The sequence below is a fragment of the Gadus morhua genome, chromosome 22, assembly GCF_902167405.1.
Source record: "Gadus morhua chromosome 22, gadMor3.0, whole genome shotgun sequence".
Classification (NCBI taxonomy): Eukaryota; Metazoa; Chordata; class Actinopteri; order Gadiformes; family Gadidae; genus Gadus; species Gadus morhua.
The window spans coordinates 4427357-4441626 of record NC_044069.1 but is presented as its reverse complement, the minus strand read 5'-3'; the positions used below and the strand labels follow the sequence as shown (position 1 = coordinate 4441626).

Here is a 14270-nt window from a genome sequence, read left to right as displayed (position 1 = left end):
AGGGCGAGAGAAAGAGAGAGAGAGAGAGAGTGAGAGAGAGAGCAAGACAGGGCGAGAGAAAGAGAGAGCGAGTCAGAGACAAAGCGAGAGTGAGAGTGAAAGAGCGAGAGAGCGAGAAAGCCAGATAATTCCTTCTCGGGAGCCAATGGACACAATGCTCCTTAGCCATGTGGAGCCCAGATGCTAATCGTTAGCACGGCAGAATCGTGTTATGGATGGGTGTGATCGAAGGCCAGGAAAAAGGTTGTGTGTGCGAACCCCAATGTCTAGATAAAGCAAACGGTAGATGACTAAACAGTAGTGATATGCAGTATATATATACTGTATATAACTATACATCAATGTGCATTTTAGATCTAATACAGCCACACTTGGGGACGTTGAGGTCCTGGGCTGAGTTGATATCTGAGTTGTCTTCATATCTGTAGCGCTCAGCTCACTGAGGCTGGCACCTTGGCGATCGTTCAGATCAAACATCATCACGTTGAGTGTGACGGAGAGAACACCCCGACGTAGTAAGACATGGTTTCCTTCGGGGCGAACGATTCGATCTGTCTGACTCTTTTTTCTCTCTCTCTCCCCTCTTTATCTCTCTCTCTCTCTCTCTCTCTCTCTCTCTCTCTCTCTCTCTCTCTCTCTCTCTCTCTCTCTCTCTCTCTCTTCTCGCTCTGTCTCTTTGGGGCTAGGGGCCCAATTAGGAAGTAGTGTCTCTAAACGCTACCGTCTAGCAGGCTCTATATTCACCAATTCTCTCTCTCTCTCTCTCTCTCTCTCTCTCTCTCTCTCTCTCTCTCTCTCTCTCTCTCTCTCTCTCTCTCTCGCTCTCTCTCCCTCCCTCCCGGGATGAGGCCAGACAAGCTCCAGATGAAATCGGTGTCGCTATCAAGTTGCCGCTGGAAACGCCACGAGGGACGGGGCGAGCATTGTACCAATAAGCTGTGTGTGTGTGTGTGTGAGAGGTGTAGAGACAGAGAGAGAGAGAGAGAGAGAGAGAGAGAGAGAGAGAGAGAGAGAGAGAGAGAGAGAGAGAGAGAGAGAGAGAGAGAGAGAGAGAGAGAGACAGAGAGAGAGAGAGAGAGAGAGAGAGAGAGAGAGAGAGAGAGAGAGAGAGAGAGAGAGAGAGAGAGAGAGAGAGAGAGAGAGAGAGAGAGAGACAGAGAGAGAGAGAGAGAGAGAGAGAGAGAGAGAGAGACAGAGAGAGAGAGAGAGAGAGAGAGAGAGAGAGAGAGAGAGAGACAGAGAGAGAGAGACAGAGAGAGAGAGAGAGAGAGAGAGAGAGCGACAGAGAGAGAGAGAGAGAGAGAGAGAGAGAGAGAGAGAGAGAGAGAGAGAGAGAGAGAGAGAGAGAGAGAGAGAGAAAAAATAAAGAGCGAGAAAGAAAGCGAGATCGGGAGAGAGAGATTTAATGGGAAGGGTGAGTTGATTTCCTCGGCCTACGAGGTGGCGTCCATTACGGCCCGAAGTTAATTACATCGCCGGGGGATTACAGCGTGAAGCGCCTGTCGTTTATAGGAGCCGCTCGCGGATTTGATTTCACATACCGATCTCAGGTTCCTCGTGTTGGTTCCTTCACCAGCGCCCTGTTTGCTCATGAGACAGAAGCTACGAGCGTCGAGCTAAAACCTGTCATACTTTATTAACTCCACGTTGGAAATGAGAGAGACACAGCAGAGAGTACAGCACAGTAGCTTCATATGAACTACAGAGAATTTAATTGACAGAGTGAAATGAAACTATGAAACTTTGCGGCATTTAGCCGAATCTTTTATCTAAAGCCACTCACAATAAGTTCCTTTGTCAGAAGAAAGCGAAACAGCAATATATCTGTGTCGGTATAGTAAGGATGTTCATAGAAACAAATGACAACAACAATCGTCAGGTAAACCCATTCCCCGTATTCAACAATGACAGCTAAGATAAGATGCTACACCATGTACAATTTTTTAAGTGCAAGGACGTACAACATACAATAAGTGTGTACATTAAGTGCCAGGAAACAATATTAGGATTACGAATGTCAGGGTGACGGAGATATAACTGCCAGCGTGTGAAGCGTGTCAAAGTGAATTCCAGCTTGGATATTATTTACACTGCTGTAGTTTTGCGGCACTGTTTTAACAAACTCTTTTAAAAGTTTTCCAAAGTCAGGATTGTAAAATAAAGTCTTCATCGTACCATTACAGCCCAACGCAACCTCCAGCCAAAATCCATCTCTCTCAAGCCAAATGTTCAACGCACGATTCCACGAGGCTCAGAACAGCTCAATCAAAACAATGATGTCACGGCGCCAGTGGCGGGAAAACAGCAGAAAGAGAAAAAAAAACGGTTGAAAAATCGGTTGGCCGTTGTGAAGCGTTTGGAGATGATTTATCTTGCTGCCATATATCTCCAGCCCACTTAAAACACCCGTCCGGCTCCCGAAGAGCCCCGTTTGGCCCTGGGCCCTTCCTCTGGGACCAATCATTACTCAGGCAGCCAGCCCGTTTACCAGCAGGAGAACAAAATGGCCGCCGCGGGCCTCCCCAGTTGTTGTTTATTGTAGCTGGGATCTCCTGTCAGTTTCCGAGGTCCAATAAAAAGACACTTCAATAAATGCTCAGCTCTCGCTGGGTTCCTCTTCCAGAGAGCTGCCAGGTATGGCCGCGGTACTGGGGACAGGACTTGGCTGAGGCACTGGTTCCTAGTTTGGCCTGAAGCCAATTTTTAGGCCTGCAGATGTCTGTGGCCCCAGCATCGTTCTTTCTTTTACATCTGGTTCTCTACACACACATCGTTAGATCGCATTCAACATCTGCGCAGAATATCAAAAGCTCTGAGAAAGTTTGAATGTTGCGCCACATTGTTTATTTGTATAAATGATTGAGTGATTCGATTTATAAATATATAGCATCTATATATATATATATATAGATACTATATATTTATAAATCTAATTGCTATATATATATATATATATATATATATATATATTGTTTTTATACACATTTTTATGTAAAAATGTATGTGTCGACTTCTAGAGTCATAAAACAAACTAATAATTGCACCCACTGACACTAAAACTGACACTAAACAGAGTGATACAAGGTACTCCTCGGGTACCTGGAAACATTGCTTCGAATCGATGCTTATATGAAATCGATGCTTATATGTATGTAAACTTTGTAAACTCGTATTTGTATTGTCATGTAATTTGTATTCTTGTCTTGTAAATGGAACTTCGCGTCCGGAATAAAGTATTCATTCATATACATAGTTTCAAATCTTCAAATATCCATAGCTTTTAAGTCAGCACTCTCCTGTGAGCCCATATGCAAATCAGGGGACCCCGAGCGGGGTCTCAACCCACAGGTTGGGAACCCCTGCTCTAAAGGCTGGGGTCACCAGTCCCTGAGACTAGTGGACCACTGATGGTTCCCAGCTCCCTCATCGACGCCCTCAGCCAAACATCAACATCTGTCCGCTGTCCACAGCTGTGTTTCATTGCTCGTAAACCGATCGTATCAATGGCTGTGTGTCCTGTCCATTAGCAGTCGTTTTCCGGGTTCGTATGTGTAATGCTGGTGAATTCAGGAGATTACCTTGCTATGCGAAGCCCGATCATGTGTAATGCCCTAGTAAATCGGTCCGACTCATATGTTTATGTGTACCCATGTGGGACATTAAAGTGCTCGAAAATCTAGCGGCCGTAGCTAATTTGATATTGAATTTTCAGCTGTTCAGATCCGTTAGCCTCAAAGCAACTCCTAGCTCACCACATTTCCTTTACCACCTTAGCCTCAGTGTGGCCGGTAATGCAAGCAACTGCTAGCAGTACAGCGGATGCTAGCCTGATAGCTACTGTTAGCCCACTAGCAGCTACATTAGCTTTGTAGCGGCTGCTAGTCTCAACAACTAGCCTTGTAGAGAATGTTAGCCCCCTAGCCACTACATTAGCTTTGTAGCGCCTGCTAGCCTCAACTGCTAGCCTCATAGCGACGACTGGCCTCATAGCTACTGGTAAGACCCTAGCCACTTCATTAGCCTCGTAGTGGCTGCTAGCCTCAACTGCTAGCCCTGTAGCGACATCTGGCCCTTGTAGCTACTGTTAGCCTCCTAGCAACTGGATTTGCTTCGTAGCGGCTACTAGCCTCAACTGCTAGCCACATAGCGACGACTGGCCTCATAGCTACTGTTAGGACCCTGGTGACTACATTAGCTTCCTAGCGACTGACCTAGCGCTCTGTTTGTGTTCAGCGCTGGGCTGGCGGCCCAGCCAGCTCCAGGAGCTCAGCCTCTAGCTACGGTCTCTGATGAGGGCTGACAGGCTGTTTACCCTGGGCACCGCTTCTCTGACGCTTCTGCCTGGTTTGGTCTGGCTTACACTGGATGGCTGCATGGCTGAAGTAGCTACTAGCAAGGGGTCACTGGAAGAGAGGGAGGCCGAGAGAGAGGGAGGGAGAGAGAGAGAGAGAGAGAGAGAGAGAGAGAGAGAGAGAGAGAGAGAGAGAGAGAGAGAGAGAGAGAGAGAGAGAGAAAGAGAGACAGAGAGAGAGAGAGAAGGGGGAGAGAGGGAGAGAGGGGGTGAGCGAGAGAGAGGGAGGGATAGAGAGGTAGAGAGAGAAGGGGGAGGGAGGCGGGGAGCGAGAGAGAGGGGGGGATAGAGAGGCAGAGAGAGAGGTGAGGGGGAGAGGGAGGTAGAGAGAAGGGGTAGAGAGGGAGGGGGGGGAAACGTTTACTTCTTGAAAGCATCCTTCTCTCCTGCCATAAATCTGGTGTCTTGACAAACACCGGAACCCTTACCCCCTAACTCCAACACAAACACACACACACACAAGGGCCCACGCACACATACACTCACACGCACACGCACACACAAAGACACAGATTGGCAAAAACACACACACACACACACACACACACACACACACACACACACACACACACACACACACACACACACACACACACACACACACACACACACATACACTCACACATGAAAACACACAAAAACACACAAATAGGGATTCTGGGACTTGTAAATCCTTCCCTGGTATGTTGACACACACACACACACATACACACACACTCACAAACTTTAAGAAAAGCCACTCAAAACACACACACACACACACACACACACACACGCACACACACACACACACACACACACACACACACACACACACACACACACACACACACACACACACACGCACACACACACACACACACACACACACACACACACACACATTTTAAGCAAAGCCACTCCAAAACACCTGACCGGACAGCAGAGAGAGATACGTCGAGGAGTGAGTCTGACAAGAACCTGCTCTCGCCGCCGGGTTGTGTGAGTTCTAGAGCAGCCAGCCCGCGTAAGGGTGCCTCTCCGGTCCAAACCGGTTCCCGGTGGTGGTCGGTTGAGTGGCTCCGAGGAACACACTGACCTCGTTGCTGAAGAGCACAAAGTAGTAGTGTTCATGTAGAATGACACGGATGGGAAGGGGCTTTGTTCTGACTCACTGGTCTCACCTGCCCCCAGGTCCTGGGTTACAGAAGACTAGAGTGGTGCATATACAATCGCATACATACTGAATGGGACATATGAATGTACCCACAAACACACACACACACACACACGCAGGCAGGCATGCTCATGGATGAACATGCAAACACATACACAAACACATACCATATTTTACCTTCTCTCTCTCCCACACACGCACACACACACACACACACACACACACACACACACACACACACACACACACACACACACACACACACACACACACACACACACACACACACACACACATACACACTCACTTAATGGGACATATGAATGCACCTACAAACATGAATACACACACACACACACACACACACACACCCCCCCCCCCCCCCCCACACACACACTCTCCTTTCTCTTGTCCACAAAGGAAATAACACAAGACAGATTCCACACACGTGTGCGGGTTTCAGTCCCTATTCCCTGCCCGGCTTGGAGCATGAACGTATGACTCCGTCCCTTCTGATGCAACAGCTCAGCAGAACCCACACCGAGCGTCCCGGAACACGACGGAGGCCGCGGTTCAGTTGATAAGGCCGACCTACTCTGAGACACGCTCTGCTGAGTCGACCCCCCGCCCGCCCGAGAGGTGGGGGGTCGACTCAGGAGGGTCGGTTTGAACATTTCATCAGTTTGACGTCCGTTAAGGGGAAGGAATGATTGACTTGAGGAATGAACTTCCTGTTCCAGGTGATGTTGCGTCTTCTTCAGATTTTGCATGCAGGACATTCAGCAGACGCTTTTATCCAAAGCGACTTACAAAAAGAACATTTGTCAGAAGAAATAGAGACTACAATATATTGCTGTCGGTACAGTGAGGATGCTCATAAAACCGAGTGCCATGCACTAACAATCACTGGGTTAACCCATTCCCCGTATACAACAAAGATAGCTAGGATAAGATGCTACACAATTCTAAGTACTGTTTTTAAGTGCCAGGACGTACAACATACAATAAGTGTCTGAGGGATGTGGGGGTGGGGGCTATGTGGAGTCTAGCTGAACTCTGAACAAGTGAACAAGCTTTCAGTCATCGTCACGTCCTACTGCGCACTCACACGCCATCGAAAGCACACAATATGACGTGGAGCAGCTACAGAACTTCTAAAGTCCTGCAGACGCAAGAGCTCTACCAAAAAAAAAGTGCAGAATAGCTTCAGGAATCAGAACGCTTAAGTCCGGTCGTTTTTTAGGCCAAGGAAACAGTTGCGGCTTAAGATTTCAAGCATCGGCACGCAAAGTAATAAACGTTTGAAACGTAATACGGTGTTAAACACCATCGCTCCTCGCCCCGACACAACCCCGACTCCACCTATAATACGGAACTGCGTCCGCCCGACCCGTGCTCGGTCATAAGACCGTCTCTGCCGTCCCAGCTGAGGACTTAAAGGAGGCCTGTAATCCCCTACGATCCGTCGGCTGGGATCGTCCGCGTGCGCTCGTCAACTCGTTGTGCTCTGTGTCAGCACCGCTGGGGGAGACGGAGTGAGCAAGAACATCCAGCAGGGAGCGATTAATCCAGGAGCCGGGGCTGATCTGTGGTGTGTAACGGGGCCAGATTAGGGGAGGGGAATGATATACTGGCACAGCATGACAATATTAGGATTACCCCTGCACGGATAATCCTGGGGTAATCCCGAGTAAGTGCAAAAAAAATAGAATTTAAGTAAATGTTGTAGGGCGGATTAACATCTATGTATTTTTTCTGTGTTCTTTATACAAGTGGGTTGGATTGCTGCTAGATCCCATTTTCCCCACGAACATCAATATTGTCGCGATACTCTAAACTGTTTAAAGTTTTCCTTCTTTACGATTCGACGTTGGAACAATGGATTTGATTATGCGTTAATCCGTTTTTAATCAGGGCAACAACGTCGTTGATTCCTCCCCTCCACAACCGCGCACATTTCACAGCGAATTTCATGATACGACAAAAAGAAGGAGATTATGCTGTGATTTAGGTGAACCCAGCGCTGGATTAGTGTGCGAGCACTTCAGGAGATTAATTAAAGTCTAAGCCCTGTGATTTTCCATCATCATAACCAGAGAGAGGGAGAGGGAGAGAGAGAGAGAGAGAGAGAGAGAGAGAGAGAGAGAGAGAGAGAGAGAGAGAGGGTTGTGTCAGGATCCTGGTGGGTTGGGATTAACGCTGAGAGTCAATGCCGCACAGCGGCAGGGAAAAGATCAGGGAGGGAAACCGATGAAGTCCAGTGCGTTCTCCTCTGAGTCACTGAGTTCTCCAGTGAGTTCTTCTCTGTGTTCTCCATGAGTTCTCCATGAGTTCTCCTTGGGTTCTCCACTGTTTTCTCCACTGTCTCTTTGGACGGTGCTCCTAATTCTAGATTGACAACTTTTTTTTTTAATGGCTGATTCCTTACCTTTACACCTTTTAAAATATATACATGTTGCAGACCTTTATATCGTTTTTTTGGTAAACTGCAAGGCGGTTTACCAGGCTGTTTTCATATTGGTAAACACCCAGGCAGGCATCAACAGGAAAAGGTATAAGCTTTCAGAAGAAGACAAGACAAGGGGGTGGGTATTAGGCCACAATGTTTATTCAGTAGTGTTGTTCCAACGTATAGGTACAATACTGTCAGCTTTTGTAAGACAAAAAACAAAAAAAAAATACCATTACAGTCATCTGTTTTCACAGAATACCACTCAAGTCGATTCCATCCTTCCATTGTATGTGTGTGGTTGTGTGTGTGTGTGTGTGTGTGTGTGTGTGTGTGTGTGTGTGTGTGTGTGTGTGTGTGTGTGTGTGTGTGTGTGTGTGTGTGTGTGTGTGTGTGTGTTCCCATTGAGCAATTAAGTACATTTCTAAATGGTAGGCACTTCGAAGGTTTAAAACATTTGTGAATATACATTTATATATATTTATATATTTATAATATATCTTTTCGTACGCCGATAAGCAATGTGAAGGGAGAGGGGGGGGGGGTGGATTCAGTGGGCGGGGGGGGGGTCTCTTTGAGGAAAGAGGTTCAGAGCTGAGGAAGGGGGATGCCGGCATGACGTTGTGGCAACACTGCTGCCACCGGGCCTAGTAGTGAGATGGTGAGAGTTCTCTGGGATTCTACTGCACTACAAAGAGCAGTACCCTAGTTTAATAGGAGAGAGAGAGAGAGTGGAGAGGGGGAGAGAGAGAGAGAGAGAGAGAGAGAGAGAGAGAGAGAGAGAAGGAGGGGAGAGAGAGAGAAGGAGGGGAGAGAGAGGGGAGGAGGGGAGAGAGAGGGGAAGAGAGAGAGAGGGGAGAGATGGAGCGAGGAGGAGGAGGCCTCAGGATGCATTGTGTTCAGAGTGTAGACGGTGACAGCATGAATCTACTTCACATTACCATACAAATGAACACATTACTGTACAGATGAACACATTACTGTACACGCCAACAGGGCAACGTTGCAGACTCGTCATGTGTGTTTCAGTGGCGGGTTCATTTGGCGCGGAGCGACATTAAAATCAGGAGGAGGTTAAACACGACAGGGAGGCGATCGTACCGCTTAGTGTCTCGCTCCACGTCTCATTCAACGTCCCTTTTTATCGGACCACTTTGTGACATGCTGGACGCTGTGCTTCTGTTTCAAACCATGCCCGCTGTGCCGTGTGTAGAATAACAAAACGCACAAAAGTGACGTCCTCAACACACTCAGTCAAACAACAACCCGGGCGTACCACGACCGGGAGCGCACGAACAACAGGTGGAAGCGCCGTCGCTATCCCCTGGGCTAAAAAATAATAACGTTCACCTCCTCTGTGAGGAGCGTCGGGCCAGGTCCCCACAAGTGACATTTTTTTTAAACCATCTCTCACACACACACACACACACACACACACACACACACACACACACACACACACACACACACACACACACGTACGTGCACAAACACACACACACACACAAACATAAGTGAACACACACATTCACGTTCTGAAAGGCGTGGGAGGGGGGTGGATCCTTTCGGCGGGCCCTCAGGACAGACCCCGTTGCCCGGGCCAGCGTTATCAAACCGCACGGGGAACAGTGTGTGTATGTGTATGCGTGAGTATGCCTAGGTGTCCAGTTGCATGTGTCTAGGTGTGTGCGTTTGTGTCTAGGTGTGTGTGTTTGTGTCTAGGTGTGTGTCTAGGTGTGTGTGTGTGTGTGTGTGTGTGTGTGTGTGTGTGTGTGTGTGTGTGTGTGTGTGTGTCCCGACATACTCTGACCCCTTCTGACCCCTGACCCGTCTCTGCTCTTGACCCCTGACCCCAGACACATCTCTTGACCCCTGACCCCTGACACATCTCTTGACCCCTGACCCCTGACACATCTCCTGACCGCTGACCCCTGACACACCTCCTGACCGCTGACCCCATTCCTACCAAACTTGAGCCAAACCAGGGAGAAGTGGAAAACTGAAAGCATAAGTTTGTTTCTACAAACCGTGGCTCCGAACTGTAATGAAAGGAGGGAAGGAAGATACAACAGAGAGCTTGAACAAACATTTTAAAATAAACATTGGAAGCTGAGAGGAGGGCATTTACATTGACAGTTATCAGCGTTAAAATGAAATAAAAAGAGATTCATCCAATCTACAAAGGCTTTTTGTTTTTCGTTTAAACATCAGAGAAGAAAAGATAAATTAATGAGATCCACGGTCAGGGGATCGACATGAGACAACATGCTAAGACAACATGATAGAAAAAGAAAGGAAAGTAGGAGTGATAAAGAATAATTATATTCAATTATGTCCACTTTTTAAATGTTTCTTTACAAATAACATACTGCTACGGTTAGCGTAGGCGGCTACTTGAAAAAACAAAACGTAAAACGCCTTTTTCCTGTTTGTCCCGCTACCGTTACCGATTTTTTTTTTGTTCTTTCTTTTTTTCAGCCATTTTTTAAATATTACATGAATGTTTAAATACACTGAGATTTGCCGTAAAATAAGCAATGCTTGGCTTTCATTAAAAATGAGAAAAAAATTGAAAAAAGGTCTTAATTACAATACTCTAGATGCAAAAGCCTTTGGCAGCTATTTCTTCAATCGACTGTCGAGCATTTCGCTTTCCATCGCTGTTGTTGTCGTTGTTGTTGTCGTCGTTGCCATGGCCACCGGTTGTAATCTTATCGTACCGCGGACTGCCCTCGGCAACAGTCGCTGTGTGATTTGTCAATCAGGGTTGTGGCTGGGACAGAATAAAATGAGGGAGTGGGGAAAAGGGAGGGGTGGGGGGGGGCGGGGCTTATGCGTAAAACTCCTTGGTGGGAGCCTTCTGATAGGCCGCTCCGGACGGCTTCCTTTCGCCGAGGTCGTAGCTGCCCTCGTCCTTCTTCCTCATGCGGTAGACCAGCAGGAGGATGAGGAAGATGGCAAACAGGAAGCCGATCACCCCGCCGGCGATGACGGCTGCAAGGAAGAGCGAGAGAGAGAGAGAGAGAGAGAGAGAGAGAGAGAGAGAGAGAGAGAGAGAGAGGGGTCAAGGTCAGAAGTGCATGTGGACTGTACGACTGCTAGGTAGTGAAGAAAAGCAGAGGTCTATACTCTGGTTAAACAAACACACACAAACACACACAAACACACGCACACACAAGCTCCTATTGTGAAACTCCTTTCACTGTAGATTCTCTCGTTTCTCCGTAAGGTCAAGGGTCGTGTAAACTACTCTCGGAAAGTATAGCAAAAGGGGGAACCCAAAACATAACGCTCAAACTCTTATTCTGAAATTCCCAGAATTCCCCGGTCGGTAAAGGGTCGTGTACCACGAGCCACCTCAAGGAAAACAAACACCAACTCTTACTGTGAAATTCCACTAACTGCCCCATCGGCTAAAGGCTCTGTAAACTGTAAACCGTACACCAGGACAGTAACGCCGGAGGAGAAGGAGCACGTTTCAGTAAAACAGACGCTTCCCTTGTTTTTCCAACTGGGGCAGAGTTCATGTAAACTGAAGGCGGCACAGAAACACAGAGCTCCACTCCTAGTGAAACACACACCGACTCAGGAGGCCCGCGGCTCGGGAGGCAGAGCGGGTCGGCTGGTAACCAGAAGGTCCCCTGGTTCGATCCCCGGCTCCTCCTAGCAGAGTGGCGAGGCGTCCCTGAGCGAGACGCCTCACCCTAACTGCTCTCCTGACGAGCTGGCTGTCGCCCTGCGTGGCTGACACCGCCGTCGGTGTGTGAATGTGTGCATCAATGGGTGAATGTAAAAAATGCAAAGCGCTTTTGAGTGGCCACTGGTTAGAAAAGCGCTGTGTAAATGTCGTCCATTCAGGCTCTTATTTTTAGATTCCTCCCGCTCACCGGTCGGTTCCAACATTTTGGTCGACGTGACGCTAGGCTAGGCAGCTCACACACCGGGGCCCCCCGCACACGGCCCGTCTCCATGTAACCTTGGGGTGGGGGGCCCTCGCGAGGCTCCTTCAGCTAGCTAGTCTGTCGGAGGTGTCCGATAGCGGAGCGCTAAGCCGCTAGGTTCCTCTGTGGGCTGTGGTATGCTAACGCAGGCCCTGGTGCATTAGCATAGCATGTCTTAGCGTAGCTGCGTAGCATGAAGTGGACTGGGGCGGGGAACCAGAAAGGCCAGGCTGAGAGCAGCGAATGAGAGAGGAGGGAGGAAGATGAGGGTAGAGATGGAGGGAGAGAGAGAGAGAGGGAGAGAGGGAGGGAGGGAGGGAGGGAGGGAGGGAGAGAGAGAGAGAGAGAGAGAGAGAGAGATAGAGAGAAAGAGAGAGAGAGAGAGAGAAAGAGAGAGAGAGAGAGAGAGAGAGAGAGAGAGAGAGAGAGAGAGAGAGAGAGAGAGAGAGAGAGAGAGAGAGAGAGAGAGAGGAGAGAGAGAGAGAGAGAGAGAGAGAGAGAGAGGGAGAGGGAGAGGGAGAGGGAGAGAGAGAGGGAGAGGGAGAGAGAGAGAGAGAGAGAGAGAGAGAGCAGGAGGGAGAGCGAGAGATAGACAGAGGGAGAGTGAGAGTGAGGGGTGAGGGAAGGAAGAGAGCAGAACACAAAAGGAAGGAAATAAGGAAAGAGTGATCGAGAGAGCGGTTTAAAGAGAGAGGAAGAGACAGAGGGAGGGAGAGCCAGAGAGTAAGAGAATGAGAGCGATAGAGCGAGTGAGAGAGTGAGTAGAGAAAGAGATACAGGCCAAAACAGACCGCAGGTTCAGCGACGGCGGAGGTCGAATCAATTCTGCACCTCAAGTCAGGCCAGCATAACACAGCCAGACGTTCAGGTCCATATCTCGCCCCTGCATGCTTCACCTCAGATAAGTCTCACTCCACGCTCGCAGGAAAATAATCAGCGCCAAGCCCAACACCGCCAGAGCTAGGGGGAACAGAAACTGATCCGGGGCGATGGGGTTGGCTTGGTTTACAACCCCCGTCCTCTCTGCTGGAGGGGAATCTGAAACGTTTCCTTAAAGGCTGACTCCACACGCACACGCACGGACACACTTAACGAGAGACAAACATACACACTTAGAGGGACATACACGCACGCACACACACTAAGAAATAGTAACACACACACTTAATGAGACACAGACACACTTAAAGAGAGACACAGACACAGAAACGCACACTAAGAAATAGTGGCACACACACTTAAAGAGAGACACACAGACAGACACACTTAAAAAGAGACAGACACACACACTAAGAAATAGTGAAACACTCACACACTTAAAGAGAAACATACACAGACACACTTAAAGAGAGACACGCACACAGAAACTAATAAATAGTGACACAAACACACACACTTCAAGAGACATACACACAGACACACTTAAAGACAGACACACTTAAAGAGAGACGGACACACAAGCTAAGAAATAGTGACACACATGCACACATACTTAAAGAGAGACAAACACACATTTGTGCGTGTATTTTTGTGTGCATTTGTGTTTGTATGTGTGTGTGAATGTTTGCTTATTTTTTGTGTGCATATTTGTGGTGTGGGTGTATGTGTACGCGCGTGTGTGTGTGTGCGTGCGAGTGTGTGTGGTCTGGTGCGTACCTGCCAGGACCTCAGTCCTCTGGAACAGGTTCTCTGAGCGGACCTCGATGGGCTCCAGGACGGACCCCCCAGCCGGGCTGCTGGTCGCCGCGTCGCCGCGCCGCACCTCCGTGGAGACCGCCGGGGGCATCTGGGGGGAGAGGGGGGCTTTAGAACGCATGTCAGGGTCAGGGGTCAGGGTTAGGGTTAGGGTCAGGGTCAGGGTCAGGGAGAGAGGTCAGGGGTTAGGGTTAGGGTCAGGGTCAGGGTGAGAGGTCAGGGGTCAGGGTTAGGGTCAGGGTCAGGGTGAGAGGTCAGGGGTTAGGGTTAGGGTCAGGGTTAGGGTTAGGGTCAGGGTTAGAGGTATGGGTCAGGGTCAGGGTGAGAGGTCAGGGGTTAGGGTTAAGGTCAGGGCCAGGGGTCAGGGTTAGGGTCTGGGTTAGAGGTATGGGTTAGGGTCAGGGTCAGGGGTTAGGGTCAAGGTTAGAGGTATGGGTTAGGGTCAGGGTCAGGGGTCAGGGTTAGGGTCAGGGTCAGAGGTCAGGGGTCAGGGTGAGGGTCAGGATCAAGGTTAAGTCAGGGTCAGGGTTAGGGTTCGGGTCAGAGGTCAGGGTTCTGATCAGGGTCAAGGTCTGTGCCAGGTCAGGTTTCAGGTTCAGGTGAATACAGTACTATTATGGGTCAGGGAAGCCAAAAGATAGAATGGATGATCGATGATCGTGAATTGATTCACAACTT

General features: G+C 48.9%; 1 protein-coding gene across 1 annotated transcript in view; it reads right to left on the bottom strand.

Moving 5' to 3' along the window:
• Positions 1-8093: 8093 nt before the first annotated feature.
• Positions 8094-14270, bottom strand: part of sdc2 (syndecan 2) — a 39426-nt gene continuing 33249 nt past the window's right edge. The window contains exons 4-5 of the mRNA XM_030347429.1: positions 13554-13683; positions 8094-10950 (exon numbers count right to left, since the gene is read on the bottom strand). Of these exons, the coding sequence (XP_030203289.1) occupies positions 10787-10950; positions 13554-13683 (294 nt within the window). The 3' untranslated portion in view covers positions 8094-10786. The remainder of the gene's footprint in view (positions 10951-13553; positions 13684-14270) is intronic.